At 34.3% G+C, this 16,372-nt stretch overlaps 1 protein-coding gene across 1 annotated transcript in view; it reads left to right on the top strand.

Annotated features, from left to right (window-relative positions):
- The first annotated feature begins 3,765 nt into the window (after positions 1 to 3,765).
- The window catches only part of LOC109162782 (cytochrome P450 87A3-like), a 13,500-nt gene continuing 893 nt past the window's right edge, over positions 3,766 to 16,372 (top strand). The window contains exons 1-7 of the mRNA XM_019311465.1: positions 3,766 to 3,965; positions 5,879 to 6,203; positions 6,480 to 6,626; positions 6,755 to 7,012; positions 11,598 to 11,687; positions 12,177 to 12,255; positions 14,999 to 15,105. Coding sequence (XP_019167010.1) covers positions 3,766 to 3,965; positions 5,879 to 6,203; positions 6,480 to 6,626; positions 6,755 to 7,012; positions 11,598 to 11,687; positions 12,177 to 12,255; positions 14,999 to 15,105 — 1,206 coding nt within the window. The remainder of the gene's footprint in view (positions 3,966 to 5,878; positions 6,204 to 6,479; positions 6,627 to 6,754; positions 7,013 to 11,597; positions 11,688 to 12,176; positions 12,256 to 14,998; positions 15,106 to 16,372) is intronic.

Here is a 16,372-nt window from a genome sequence, read left to right as displayed (position 1 = left end):
GCTCTTAAGGATTGCGACAATAGGATTGAGTTTGCAGTGGCAATTCAGGGGATTACAAGCCTTCTGCGAGAGGACGAACTGGGCATCGTTGGAGCCAGCATCCTGCAATGTTGTGAGGATCAACCACTGATCCTGGATATTATCCTCCTTTTCTAGAAAAAAAATTAAGTAAATAATTAATATAACTCGAATTTCTTCTCCTTGTTTCTTTCGTTGGGTTTATAACCTCATGTTTGAAAACACTCTTCTTGTTTTATATATATATATATATATATATATATATATATATATATTAAGGATCAAATTAGAACACTCCCCACATGAGAACTGTGATCAAATATGCCTTGTGGTAATGTATGCATCTCAGTGGGTCTAGAATGTTTGTCATATTTGTGCATACCCTACATATTTTGTCTGCACTTTCATTGTTGGATGGTGATAGATTGTGTGCAAATGTTGCACCCTAAATATTTAAAAAAGATAATGCTAGGTCATTAGTCAAAGTGCACTTATAATGGAAGAGATATTCTTGGTCCTTTCCTTAATTACTAGTTTATCGCATGCAAGTTGCACACATGGAAAGTTAACACCTCATTAATTATGTGTAATTCGTATTAATTAATATGATGCTTAAATCCTCACCATTGATTTTAAAGCTGAGAATAGTCCACCGTTCTCATGGGAGGGAGTATCCCCACTTAAACCTTACCCCCCCCCCCCCCCCCACACACACACACATATATATATATATATATATGGTACATTGACTTATTTGCCACAAACAATCTTAAAATTGATATTTTTGGTGAATTAGTCTATGGCATCCACTATTGTTGTTAATGGAATTGTTAACGATGCTCGTGGTGCACATTTAAATGGTCAGAGTGATGACGTAAACCTTGTTGGAGAAGAAGAGTAGGTTTTGGATTTTGAATCTAATGGGAAATGGATAGCTTGATATTTTGTAATTTGTATTTTGTGGATGAATCATGAATGATGAATCTGTAAATCTGTAATGATTTGGAATTTGGATAACTTGATAAACTTAGAACTTAGTAGTTAGTAGTTGGCTAGTAAGTTTTTTGTAATGGGTAAATTGTAAATCTTTAGATTTTATTTAGATTATAGACTTATAGTAATTCTGTATTTCATATTTCCATTTTGTATAATAATTACTTATAAGTTGCTAATGTACTTATATATTAGTAATTTCGTACATTATTGTACAAGTATTCAAAGGATACACTTGAATTCTGAAAATATGGGAATCAAAATATATTATGATATATATTTTCAATTTTCAAGGTTTTTGTTAAATTTTTTTTTTTTAAGTGTATATTACCCGAATTCCATTCGGAGATCCGACCGAACCGAAACAACAATAAAACTGAAAGGTTAAATTACATTTAACAACATAATTGAGTTTAAATAATCAAATATGAAATCTGAGCGGTTTGAGCCTCCGACCATTCGAACCGATCCGATTCGTCTGTTGCTCTCCCCTAGCAGCGGCGGTGAACACGTTCGGTGGCAGTGGCGGCAACAATGGTATGGAGGAGAGATGGCAACAATGGCTTAGGTTTGAAAGAGAAGAAGAAGAAAACTAGAAGGGAATGGCTGGTCTCAAAATATTACGATACGACGTAGATTTTGTAATAAATTGACGTCGTATCTTGTAATTTTTTTTTTAATTCAAAAGCCCTACTGTGTAGGTTTTTTTTAGTAAAACCGACGTCGTATCATAAATTAAAAATATAAAATAACATACGTATACAACTAACATCGATTTTATAAAGAATAGACATATACTCGTTGATTAAAAAAAATTCATAAAATACGACATCGGTTTGCTATTAACCGATGTCGTAAATTTATTTATAAAAAAAAAAACCAAAAAAAAAATCAGTAGTATACGACGTCGGTTTTATTACAAACCGACGTCGTATACCAATTGTAAAAAAAAAAATAAAATTAATAGTTATATTATACGACGTCAGTGTTTATAGTATATTCATTAAAATTATTTACGATATCGGTTTTATTTAAAACCGACGTGAAAAGTTTTTTTAAAAAGAAAGTATAAATTGATTTAATGTTTATCGGCGTTATATGTTTGACATTGTATGTTATTTTTGTAGTAGTGAGTTGTTCGTTGGATCTTCTCTGGCGGAAGATGAAGCAACTTTCTCGTGTCCAACAAGAGACTGAGGATACTTTGTCATCTCCTACGTACTGGCGATGAGGAGGTTACTTTTTTTGTCTCACGCAAATGTAGGAAATGCTTCCTACTCCTACAAGGATAAGGACATGCAGGAATCTCTCCCCCTCACCAACCAACCATATGGAATTTAAATAATTTACAAAGAGCTAATAATATTTACTTACTTTTTCGTACGTTGTTTAACTAAAACAGTCGTTTAATTCATTTTATTTTTAGGTAGATCCATGTCCGTACCATCATATATATATAGGGAGGGGTGATCAAGTGCAGCCGTGCTGTTAGGTGTGGTCATATAGTCCATTACAGGCCATTAGATTAGATAAATTCAATGAATCACATTAATCAAGATTCTTCAAGTATTTTTGCGCACGTTCTCCTATCCAGCGAATTGCAATGGTAAACTCGTCATAGGGCACTGGAATATAGAAAATCACATTGGTGTGTGTTTTATTTGTGTAATTGGTGCATTATTAGGCTTACTCCGGTGTATATGTAGATTTCCATTGGTGCCAAGTTTAGGTGCGGCAACGCTTTCCCGTGTGTTCAGTGCGGTCGCACCAATTGTTATACAAATATACACCATCTATGTTATGAAATGCACATCAAAGAAACATACACAAATTAGGTACGCATCACCAAAAACGCGCCATTAGATATAAATAAATAAACCATACAATGTTCGGGAATACACTATTGGTGTGTTTTATTATACTATTGGTGCATGTTGTCAACACTGTTGGTGTATTTCTGGAACCCGGCCGCTATAAATGGCCACTGTAATTACCATAACACTCCCACTTACCAAAACGTGCTAAAATCCTCAAATCCTCAGAATTAGCCACTGTCGTTAGATTAAACTGATTCAACGACACAGATACGACCACACTGCCACACTTAATGACATGACCATATATGAGCTCTTATATATATATATATATATATATATATATATATATATATATATCAATTATTATTATCATTTTTACAATTAATATTGTATAACAAATAACTTTATAATATACTCCGTATTTATGTTCATTTTTCAAGAAAATGAAACAAACAGAGAAAAAAGTAATTTCTTAACTTTCTACCAAACAAAAAAAATGTAGTTTTTAGACCATCCGCCAAACACTAAAAAATAAAAATATTTTCCAGAAATTGAATTATCTCTCGAAAAATATTTTCAGATTTTCAAATGGACCTAATTATATATAATAGGTACATAATTTATTAACTATAAGTACATAACATATCAATTGTAGATACATAATATGAATGTGTTTTGCATCAATAATGTCCACAATACAATGGGGAACATGGTCCATGATATAGCAATTGATTTATTAGGCGGGGGAGATGATTTTTGTTTTTATCGTTGTGGGAAGATTTCTGATCGCGTAGTGTCAGCTTTCTAGGCATTTATTTATTTATTTATTTATTTGAAATGACATCTTGGACTCTTGGAGTACTACCTCAACACTATATAAGTGGGGTTAGCAAACTTAGACCATATATCATTCACTTCATCAAAGTATAGTAGCGAAATGACATGGCTTGTTATGTACCTTATTTCTTTTCTAGTTATTGCGATTGCTCATTGGGTGTATAGATGGAGAAACCCAAAGTGCAAAGGGTTGCTCCCTCCTGGCTCAATGGGTTTTCCAATCATTGGTGAATCCATCCAATTCTTCACTTCTCACTCCCTCCAAGGTATCCCACCCTTCATTCAACAGAGAGTGACAAGGTAAACTATAAAACTAGCATGGATTTTAGTTTCTAATTCAAGTATAAGAATATAAAGATAGTAGTGTAAATTTAGATGGATGAAACATCTTTTATATACATTTAGGTAACAATAGAAATGTTTCTAACAGCTTTTATTATTATTAATTCTAAAATATCAGTGACTATATTATTTTACCACAAAAAAAAGAATGTATTTGATATTTTGACAATATTAAGTAGTTGAATAAAAGGAACTTGACTGATTTTTTTCTCTAAAATTTCCCCTTTCTATTTGCTTTTAAAGTATGACCATACATTCTTCCAAAAGGTTGAACTTCAACCCTAAGGGCCCCACACTCCGACCCGACAGAATACTTGGGAAGATGTAAATCATGGTAACTCAACTGAACATGAACCACCGAATAGGCGGTAAAATATGGCCATACATATAAGAATAGGCGGTAGCCAAATATTTTCTTGTGTGCTCCTTCGAAGGATGCATTCAGTCTTAAGCGCATCCTTATCAGTTTGGATTTTTGTCAAGGTTTTTAAGTTTATAGGGAAAGAGCAGAGAAAAAAAAAAAAAAAAAGGAAAAAAACCTGAAAATAAGTAAAAAAAAAAAAAAAAAAAAAAAAAAAAAAAAAAAACAAATCATCTTTGTGTGTCCTACTGGTGAGCGCACGAGTCCAGCATGATTTTTTTTCAAAAAATTTCCACCAGACCCACAAAAAATTATTTTTTTGCAAATGTAAATTGTCTCTCTCCTCTTTTTTCTTCCGTCCATTTCTCTCATTCAAACAAGCAAGGAAAAAAAAACAAAAAACAAAAAACAAAAAAACTCCTAAAAATATAATGATAGAGATACTTTAATTTAATGGGGTAAGGTGTTTGGTTGGCATGAATTTCAATTCCATTGCAATGAAATTCATCATCCATGTCATCAATTAAATTATTTTGTTAGATGAATTGAAATTTCCTCAAACTATTGAATTACAATTCATATACCCCTCCAAGAATTCGAATTTAGCAGCGGGTTGCAAAAGAAAAATGAAGAAATTTAGAAATTTACCCTCTATTATTATTATTATTATTATTATTATTATTATTATTATTATTAATACACAAGGACATTTACAGAGCGTTTGGTTGGAAGGAGTGAATTAGAGGGGAAATGAATTTTAATTCTATGAGAAAAGAATAAAAAGTGAGAATTTAAATTACATTGTTTGATTGGTAAAAATAAAATGATTGAAAATTGAAAGAGAAGTAGTGAATAAAGACTAAAATGTCATTGTGGCCCTGTTTAGTAAATAGTTCTTAGCTGATTGTGTTAATTAGAGGGTATAACTAGTTGATAACATTAGCTGATTATAGAAAGGTGTTTGGTAAATTAGCTGTTACCTGATAGCTGTTTGGTATAATTTCTTTTCTCAAAAAGCTAATTGAAAAAGTTGGTTTGAGTAGCTTTTTTAATTTTAGCATTTTGAAGTACAAAAAGCTAATTATCCAAACAGTTATATTGATTTTAAACCAAGTCAAACAACTAATAGTAGTCAAATAACTCAAAATTGGCCTATAGACTAACTATTTTACCAAACAGAGCATGTATGTATTATAATAATAATAATAATAATAATAATAATAATAATAATAATAACAATAATAATAATAATAATATAATAAGAAGAATGACAAAATAGTAATTCAGCATAGAATTACAATTCCATCCTACCAAACACTCCTTCTTTATATCACTTCTTCCTTTAATTTCTCATTCTCAAAATTATATTACTATCTACCAAATAATGTAAATTGAATTTCTACTTTATTCTCACATTATTTTTTTTTTCCGTCAAATTATAATTTATTCCCTTCCTAATTCTCCCATTCCAATCAAACGCCGAGTATATGAGTTCCCATATATTTTTCAGGTATGGTTCACTGTTTCGAACAAGCATAGTTGGACAAAAAGTGATTGTGTCAACCGACTCAGAAATCAACCATTTCATATTCCAACAAGAAGGGAAGTTGGTCCATTGTTGGTACACAGAAAGCGGTGCTCAAATCACAGGACCACAAGGCTTTATGGTCCATCATGGCGACTCCCACAAGTACCTAAGAAACCTGGCTCTTAACCTCGTCGGCCCCGAAAACCTTAAACAAACGTTGCTCACCGAGATGGACCAAACTGCTCGTCAACATTTGGATCACTGGACTGCTCTCTCCAACTTGGACATTAAACAAGCTACTGAAATTGTAAGTATCATAATAAATTAAAAAATCTATATAATATTTGCATGTTTTGACGTGTAAATAATGAAACTTGTGTGAGACTGTGTCACGAATTCTTCTCTGTGAGATGAGTCTGAATCAATAATTATACTAAATAATGTATTTGTTACTATAAGGGAAAAAAGAGTAATATTTTTACCCTTTTCTTTATCCATAACAAACACTGTATTTTATTCCGGATTAGTATTACAATTTTATCTCACAGGAGATCATTGAAATTAATTCTTGGTTTTCGCCCAGATGTTATTCAAACTTGCTGCCAGCAAAGTTTTGAGTTACGATGAGAAGAAGGCGATGGAGCTTAGAAAGTATTATAAAGCTTTCATGGAAGGGTTTGTATCATTTCCTCTCTATGTCCCCGGAACTTCCTTTTATGCTTCCATGCAGGTGCCTCTTTTAATACATTATGAAAATTTTACCAAACTTCACATTACTGTATGTATTTTATTTTTGTCTTATATGTGTATATAGGAACGTAAAATATTTTTTGGTGTAATCTCCTTGCTGAATTGTAGGGACGTAAAAATGTGATCAAGTTAATTAAAGAAACGTTAAACGAGAGACGATCCAGCTGCAAGAAGAAGAAGAAGAAGAAAGATTTCTTGGATTATCTACTAAGTGAAGTAGACAAAGAGGAAACATTTCTAACAGAAAAAATTGCAGTGGATGTAATTTGTATGCTTATCTTTGCTGCCTACGAAACCACTTCTTCTGCCACAACATTAGCATTGAAGTTCCTCAATCAACATCCTCACGTCTTAAAACAACTACAGGTTTGCATTTCAACCTTTTGGGATTCAACGTTTTGGGAGAAGGTTTGCATTTCGATATGATCACTTTATTTAAATAAGTCAACTTAAATAATCAAAGATTTCAAAGAAATAGATTATTCATAGTATTCATATATACAACTTTAGACAAAATTACACTTTTAGTCCTCTGACTATTGTGGTCTTGTTAATTTGAGTACTTAACTTTAAAAATTAAAAATTTAATCTCGTAACTATGTACTTTTTAACACATTTGGTCCACCCTGCCAAATCTCCGGCTAAATGTAGTTGGAAAGTTATAAACCATTTTTAGGGTGTGTTTGGTTCACACATGGGAATCGGAATCGGAATCGGAATGGGTATCAAATACTTGGTAATGGTAATGAGTTTTAGTGAAAATATTTTGCATGTTTGGTAGTATGGTGGAATGAGAATAATTATCAATAATGTTGTTTGGTTATGTATGATCCTATAATGGGAATAAAGATTTTAAAAATACAAGAACACAAAATCAAGACAATTGATTCTAATATAAAGATATCCAAAACACCAATATGAAAAAAAAAAAAAAAAAAAACAAAAAAATCTAAAAACACTAATCAAAGGGGATGAAATGAATAAGGGAATGAAAGGGGGTGATACCCTTATTTTATTTGGGTATGGGTTTTGGGGTATTTGAAACCCATATAGTATTCTAAAAACCTATCAAGCAAACAATACCAATCACTTTGATACCATTCGTTAGAGCTGGTTATAAAAAAAAAATGGAAAAGTTAACCCGCCGCGGATGAACGGAGATGAAGTACCATGAAGTTTCCATCGCCGTCGTTCACCCGTGGCCAAGATGATTCTTTGTGCGTTCTTGAATTAAGACCATCAATTTTTTAGGGATGAAATTTTGGTGGAAAATTCACCATAGGGATTCACCATCTTTGTAGTACGCCTGGCAAAGTAGCAGAAATAATGCAAATCATTAGCCTCCATGAGCGGCATGCCCGGCAAAGTAGCAGAAAGAAGATGATGGATATATTATAAGTCGACCCGAGAGCACGGAGCAAGAACAGGCCCCGGAGCGATGCTACGTGCACAATCCGTTCACCTGGGCACGGGACATCGGTCGGGGAAGCCCGGGGACGCGCGGCGACTTTCTGTCTCTTCGCCGCGGAGGCGTGCTCTACGGCACGATCAAGGCGCTCACGGAGGGAGGCCATACCAGGAGGTCCCACTGCAATAAAAACAAACTTGGGGTTAACGCATACGTAATATAAATAGTTGGTGGTCCAACAGGGAAGAAGGAAGAGACCTCGGGAGGAAGCACGGGAAGGACCAAAGGTGGACCCGGAGGAGGGCTCGGCGAAGACCTCAGTCAAGGACCCCGAGGAATGCTCCGACTGCTCAGAATCGCTCAGATCAATCAAGTGGCGCGCGTCGGACCTTGAGGCACATAAGAGGCGGGGGCGAATGCGCGGCGGCAACAGAGCGCCCGACGTGAAGCCCAAGCTCTGCATGTTCTCCTCCGTAATCATCTCTCCGATGGCGATCTCTCCCAACTCACCTCGGAAGGCGTGGATGTCCCGAGCCAAAAGGGTCGTCTGGGAGGGGTCATGTGCCGCACAAAGCGATTGTTCCAGGAGAGAAACAGGCAAGGAGAGCCGACCGAGATGAAGACAAAGTGGAGCTTCCAATCCTTGTTGGTCTGATTGATATCATGGAACACTTTCATGTGCGCCCGAGCTTCGATAGCAACGAAACCTTTGCTCGCATGGCCGGAGGACGATGTAACTTGAAACAGGCTTTGAAAGAGGTCGATATAGGGTCTCACATGGATGGTATGGCAGTGGAGGAGGAAAGCAAGAAGTAGGTAATGGGCATTGGGAACTAATTGCCTCGGAGCTATACCGTAATGGTTGAGGAAATCCACAACGAAGGGGTGGATGGGGAAGCGGAAGCCGAGGTTCAGGAACTGCACATAGATCCCAAAAAAGTGAGGCGCGGGGGGCGCCGTAACGTTCCCCGCCGGGGAAGGTAGGCGGACCTCGGCAACCGAACCCACGTAGCTCCTAGCCTCTTCGAACTCGTAGGCGGAAGTCAAAGCCAGAGTCGAGGCGGCGACAAGTGTTTCTAGAGGGGTGTACATAGTGGGGTCCTCGAACGGGACGGAGTTGTGGTCGTCCATAAGAGGAGGATGGGCATCCAAAGGACCCCCGTACGGCGTAGTAACCTTCGCGGTAGGGGAGTGCATGGCTAAGGGAGAGTGGGTGTCATGAGTGTCGTCCATGGGGAGAGTGTTGGTGTCTACGGAGTCCAAAAAATCATCTAAAGAGTCGGAAGAAGAGTACATGCACAATATAGACCAACGAAATAAAAGGAGGTGTAGGGGGGAAGTATGATCGGCCTATGAAACGAAATAAAGGGTGAATGGGGTGTTCTCGGCCTAAGCAGGAAAAAAAAAAACAAACAAACAAACAACAACAAAAAAAAACCAGCGTGCGCTAAGGGGAAAAAAGGGAGGAAAGAGTTACCGTGCTCGGGCTAGGCGGCTCGGCAGGGGGGTCGGCATGGGCAGCTCGGTCATGCGGCGGGGCGGCTCGTGTGGACTCGCTGGAGGAGTAGGAAGGGAGAGGAGAAAGAGAACGGTGTGTGGTGGTGAAAGTGAATGGAAGAAGGATGTTGATATTGATGGTGGGAGGGGAGGAAAAAGGGGGAAATTCGAAAATCAAAAGGGGGAAAAATGGGGGAAAATGAAAAAGAGGGGGAAATGGTGATGGTTGTGATGTGTTAACTTTAGAGATATTTGTGGGTAGGATAAATGAGACCTATTGGGATTTTATCACATTTGAGTCCTAGCAGATGAAGGAGCTGCGCTCATAATAGAGTTCCAACCTTATCGCAAGAGGTGCATTTCCGTACGCACACCCGTGGGCCTCGGACGTGGACGCCAAGAGGTTGTCATTTTTGGCGGGTCGGCTGGAGCATCTGCTCTCCTTCACTGACGATCACTCGCAATTCGGAGAGTGGGGGACTAATGATGGATATATTATAAGTCGACCCAATGTTGAAAAAATCGCTAGGCGCCTGGGGACCGCCTAGCGCCTAGGCGCAATTTTTGCAACACTAAGTCGACCCGAACCGACTCGAGAGCACGGAGCAAGAACGGCCCCGGGGCGATGCTACGTGCCAAATCTGTCCGCCTCGGCACAGGACCTCGACAGCCGCCTCGGCATGAGACCTCAGCAGCCACCTCGGCACGGGACCTCAGTGCGAGGCCTCGGCAGGGGGTCGGCAAATGACCTCGGCGGCCGATCTTGGCCGCGTTGCCCGGTCTCTGGACTGGGCGCGGTCAAAGCGGGGGACAACCGCTCCCCCAATTTAGAAGGGCAGTTGGGAGGTCCGCGGCTTGTATAAAAAGCCCTTCCTTTGTCCAACTAAGACACATTCACTACTTTCATTATATTGTCCTAATCAAGCATTGTAATAACTTATTAGCGATATCTAATACAATATTTGTTCCCCACGACCTTGCAACGACATCGTTTGCCTATCTATCTATCCTTTTATTATTTACGTTCTTTACCAGGTTTAGCAATTCAGTTCCACCCCAGGTAATTAAATCCATCAGAAGGCAAATCTTTGCTGAATTTTCCGGCGGAATTTCGATGTCGCCGTGGAACATATGGTAGCAAACGGCGCTTTAGAGTGAACAACGCAGTGCCCAGTAACCCAAATCCTTTGGCCAAGTCCAGAATCCATGGCTGAATCAAATCATACAACACCAATCGAATCAAGTCCAGAATCCAATGGCAATTCCAACCAGCAGATGCAAGGAAGAAGAAAGTGATATTAAATGACCGATTTGCCCTTATAATTTAATAATTAAAAATGGTTTATAACTTTCCAACGACATTTGGCCGGTGATTTTACCGGGTGGACCAAATGTATTAAAAATTGCATAGTTACGAGACTAAATTGTTAGTTTTTAAAGTCAAGTACTCAAATTAACAAAACCACAATAGTCACAGGACCAAAAGTGTAATTTTCATTACAACTTTATATATAAATAACAGTTAGGGTGTGTTTGGTTCATGGGTAATGAGAATCAAAATCATAATTAATGTTTGGTTGACAACATTTTAAAACACAACTATTGAATTTGATTATCCCTCCAATTAAAAACTTCATCTTCTAATTAAAAATGGGTGTCACTCTATCTGATTGGTAATCTAATTTTTAAGTTTGGATTAATGTTTTTAGATTTTTGTTTTGATTTTTTTTGTTCATTTTGGTGCTTTGTACGTCATTATATTATGATCAATTGCCTTGATTTTTTTTTTTTTTTTATATTTTTAAAACCTTTATTCCCATTATACGGTCATACACAAAACATCAATATTATATTAGTAATCATTCCAACTCCACTCTTCTACAAAACATATAAAATATTTTCCCCAAAACTCATTCTCATTACCAAGCATTTGATTCTCATTCCAATTCTCGAACCAAACACACCCATAGTTCTATTTAAGTTTTTCAACAGCATAATAGAAACATGCAATGATTAATGTTAAGGTATGTCATGCAATTACACTAGGAGGAGCATGAGAAAATTATTGCGGCCAGAGAAGATAAGGAATCCAGCATTACATGGAATGAATATAGATCGATGAAGTTCACGCACATGGTTAGTTTACTAATCAAAAGAATATTACTACATGGACCAATTTTTATTTATTAGTTATACGGAATTGGTCAACTTCACATGATTCGAACCCGTGACCTCGGCTCTGATATCCGCAAGTCATTCACCATGTGACTGTTGTAAGTCAAGCACGCTCACTCATCCTATGACTATGTACTGTAAGTCAAGCACGCTTGACACATAGTTCTTTGGTTATCTAATTGTCATATCTTACTCAAAACCAATTGGTGATAAATAGATGGACATTAAATATTTAACCACATCCATCCATCCATGATAAGTCACAACACCACTTTTCGAATCGAACAGGACTGAACTCAGCCAATCCGGCCGACACTCAAGAAAGTTATATAGTGATGGTGAAAAATTTTGATCTTATAACATGATGTTTCTCAAAATTAGTGACTTCCGGCCTTTATTATCCATATTGAGATATTAAGTAATCTTCACATTTTGTGTATGTGGAAACAGGTTATAAATGAAACCGTTAGGCTAGCAGATATTGCTCCAGCAATCTTCAGAAAAGTGGTGCAAGATTTCGAGATAAAAGGCAAGTACAAACTTTATATATTTTGTATGTAAAAATATGGCACAAACCTTTGACTAAATAAGGATTTCAATCATGCCAGCTTATTCGATTTTGGGTTAGTCTTATCAGGTTGTCGAGCTTCTTAGTTCAAGCTAATTAGTTTTTTTTTGGTCGAGCTCAAAATTCTTGACCCAAACTCTAAAATATCGGACTATTAAGCTTATCGTGCAAGCTCAAGTAAAACTTTTGACATTTTTAAATTCACATTCTAAATTTTTAATTTTAATAATGTAGCGCATTTACAGTAATAAATATAAACATATACATCATTTAATCAATCTAAACCTATATTTCCGGATTCCAACTTCAAATAATTAATATACCTACACGCACTAGAAATATGGAGTAATATTTATTGTAAATAATTTTATTTTTCATTATTTATTTTCATAAAAAACATTTTGAAAGCAACACTTTTGGCTCCTGAATTGTTTCACTTTTTGAAATTGGTCTCTGTTAGTTGATTTAAACAAATTTAGTCATGCTTTCAAAAAAAAAAAAAAAACAAATTTAGTCCATTACTTATCCATTATGTTGCATTTTCAGTCATTCGTGTTATATAATTTCCAAACTTTATTATCAAACTCCTTTTATGAGATTATTATTTAATTTTTTTCATTTAGGATCAATATCCACTATTAAAGTTTCATTCTCGCTATGTAAACATACATCATTTTTTAACAGCGAATATTAATTCTAAATTATAAAAATAACATCATATGTTAATGGAGTTTAATCTTTATCTTCTTTATCTTTATCTTTATATATAATAAAGCAGAATCCTACTTTCCCTTCAAAACTAGCTTTCCCTCCAAAATTGTGAATGAACTTTGGAAAAATAGGCTATAGCAATGGGATAGGTAATAGGTTTGCCCTAGAAATTTTTTTAAAAATGTAATTATATATTGGCCCAACATTTGTTATATTAAAACTTTAATTTTTTATTAAGTTATTATATATATATATATATATATATATATATATATATATATATATATATATATATATATATATGATTGTTTTCAAATACAAACTCCCCTTAAAATACAAACTGTGTGCATGTAAGTATGTTAATGTGTGCACGAGCTTTGATGGATGGTTGTGATTTTTTCCTCTTATGCGCTGTGTGCATGTAAGTATGTTAATGTGTGCACGAGCTTTGATGGATGGTTGTGATTTTTCCTCCTACGCGTTGTGTGCATGTAAGTATGTTAATGTGTGTATGTAAGTATGTTAATGTGTGCACAAGCTAATCCCAGAAATTGTTGAATGATATATATGTGTGTGTGTGTGTGTGTGTGTGTGTGTGTGTGTGTGTGTGTGTGTGTGTGTGTGTGTGTGTGTGTGTGTGCGTCCGCGCGCGCGCGCTAACTTTTTAATATTTTTTAATTTTGATTAGTTTTCTAATAATTTATAAAGAAAGTTAGGTAAAGTAAAATCAAGTAGGGAAAAAATTTTCCCGTCTAAGTGTGAATACATATTAATAGATTTGTAAGATCATTATTTTTATTGTATGTAAACTACGAGGTCGTCTGGGTCTTTCTCTGTCCGTTTAACTTTATAAGATCATTATTGCAAATGAGATTAGCAATACGAATGCATTTATTGTCTTTAACATTTAAATATTACATTGTATAACTATATTTACATTTTTAATAAAACTAATTCTGCTTTGTATCATAACATTACAACAGTACTTATAAATTTTTGTCCGTGCATCGCACGTGGCAAATACTAGTAATAATATATAACATGATAGACTAAAAGTGCAACATTGTGAATATTTAGGGGCTGAAGTTGTTTCAATTAACTTACATGGACCAAATTTATAAAAGTTAAACAATTCAGGGTGAAAAAGTGTTTTAATTTCTCAAAATATTTTGTTTTGTAATAAATTTATTAATATATTTATTAAAATTTTATTTTAATATTTAATAAAAAAAAACCACTAAAGATGAGCTTACATATAAACTCCATGTATATTTTGTTCCACTTCACTTCTATAAAAAAAAAAAAAAAAAAAAAAAAAAAAAAAAAAAAGCCTTATGTGCAGCAATTATACTGTGGAACGTGGTCCACATAGCTTTGCGGCACGCGGTCCAAAAACGGCGCTGTTTCTTTAAATAAAGAAATGGCGTGCCGTTACAGTTAACGGAGCGCGCATGTTTGGTGTAATAATTACGAATTGAAACTACAGTGTATCTAAATTGATACTGCCTCACGTATTATTTTTATATTATCAAATGAAACTGCAATTGAATTGAAATGAAATGAAACTGTAGTTGTGTTAAAATGAAACTGCAGTGTATATAAAATGAAACTGAATAACATTTTACATATTTGAGTGTATATTGTGTAATGAAACTGTAGTTATATCAAAATGATAATGTAGTTGTGTTTTAATGAAACTATAATGTATATAAAATAAAATTAAACAACATTTTCACATATTTGAGTGTATAAATATCGAATGAAACTGTAGTTATATCGAAAAAAAATTGTAGTTATATTAATTTGAAATCAATGGCTTAATTATTTAAAGGGGACTACATACGTTCTATAGTGATTAGTGATTATATGCTTTGATACGATTATTTTTACGTAATTATCATTACAAATTCTGAATTTTAAACAAAACTATTCTATATTGGTTTCAAATAGTCTGTGTGCTAAATACAAAACCTATATGCACTGATGAATGCAGGATATACAATTCCCAGAGGATGGATGTTCATGATTTGCCCATCATCTGTTCATCTAAGTGCAGAGAAGTACGATGATCCTCTTTCATTCAATCCCTCTAGATGGAATGTAAGTGATAAACATTACGCAACTAAGTAAGTTTGACATATCACTTTTAGAGTGCGTTTGGTACTTTTTATCAATTAAATTCATAGAAAAAATATTTTCAAGGAATTATATTTGATGGAAATAACGTTGTTGGGAAATTAATTGACATGTTTGATTTTACTCTAAAAACATAAGAATTGAACTACCTAAAAAATTAATAAGATTTTTGGTTCGTTTAACCTTTCTTATGAAATTATATTTAAATTTCTAATATATCCTTATTATATACAAACATTAAAAAGAAAAAACATAACGAATAATTGAGAGTTTAATAAATCACTTGTAAATTAATAAACTATGTGCCAAAAAGTTTTAGTCTACAATAAGAATATTCAATATTCGAAACAGTATCTATGTAAAAAAAAAGTATTGAGAGAGACAAAATTGTTTCGGATAAATAGTGTTGTTATCGTAGTGGTGGGATAGATAAATATCTTATATTTATAAGAAACATTTAACCTGACGCCCAAAAAAGATAAATAAATATAATTAAATAAATTTATTAGATTCACAATCACCCGTGAAAAAGAATCATATCTCCATAAATAGGATCTACTTTACTTGATATCATTGAATTAGATTCCTATTGAATTGAACTTTTCTAAGTCAAAGATTGTACCAACCATAAAAATAATTTTTCCACCTTTTAAATTCTTTGAAAAGCTCAAACTTTTCTAGTTACCAAACACCCTCTTTTGAAAGTTGCACTTTTAATTTTTAGATTTCCAAAAAAATATCGCAACTTAAGTCACTCAACATACGAAATATTATACTTAACTTTATTAGGATTTTACACAGTATATAAGTCTTTAAATAATATTATTTCTTTCTTTCTAGTGACAACCTGAATGGTTTCGTCCACTGAGAGATTGGAATTGCAATATAATTGTAAAATTAGAGATAAAATTTGCAACTTTTAGAAATACAAAATGAGAGCAGTGGACGTTTGGTTCATGAAATGCATTTTGAGGAAATAGAAATGCTATTTCATAAGAAATGGAATCAGTAATAGGTAAGAAAGAGAATATGAATTGTATTCCAATGTTTGGTTGGGTAAAAGAATAGATATAAAATAGATTTTTAAAAGACATAAATACTCGTATACAAAATATATAATAATAATAATAATAATAATAATAATAATAATATTTATTATTATTATTATTATTATTATAATAGTAATAATAATAATAATAATAATAATAATAATAATAATAATAATAATAAT

This window comes from Ipomoea nil, unplaced genomic scaffold (genome assembly GCF_001879475.1).
Source record: "Ipomoea nil cultivar Tokyo-kokei standard unplaced genomic scaffold, Asagao_1.1 scaffold2957, whole genome shotgun sequence".
Taxonomy (NCBI): domain Eukaryota; kingdom Viridiplantae; phylum Streptophyta; class Magnoliopsida; order Solanales; family Convolvulaceae; genus Ipomoea; species Ipomoea nil.
The sequence above is the reverse complement of the archived record's forward strand: the minus strand, read 5'-3'. Positions and strand labels throughout refer to the sequence as shown.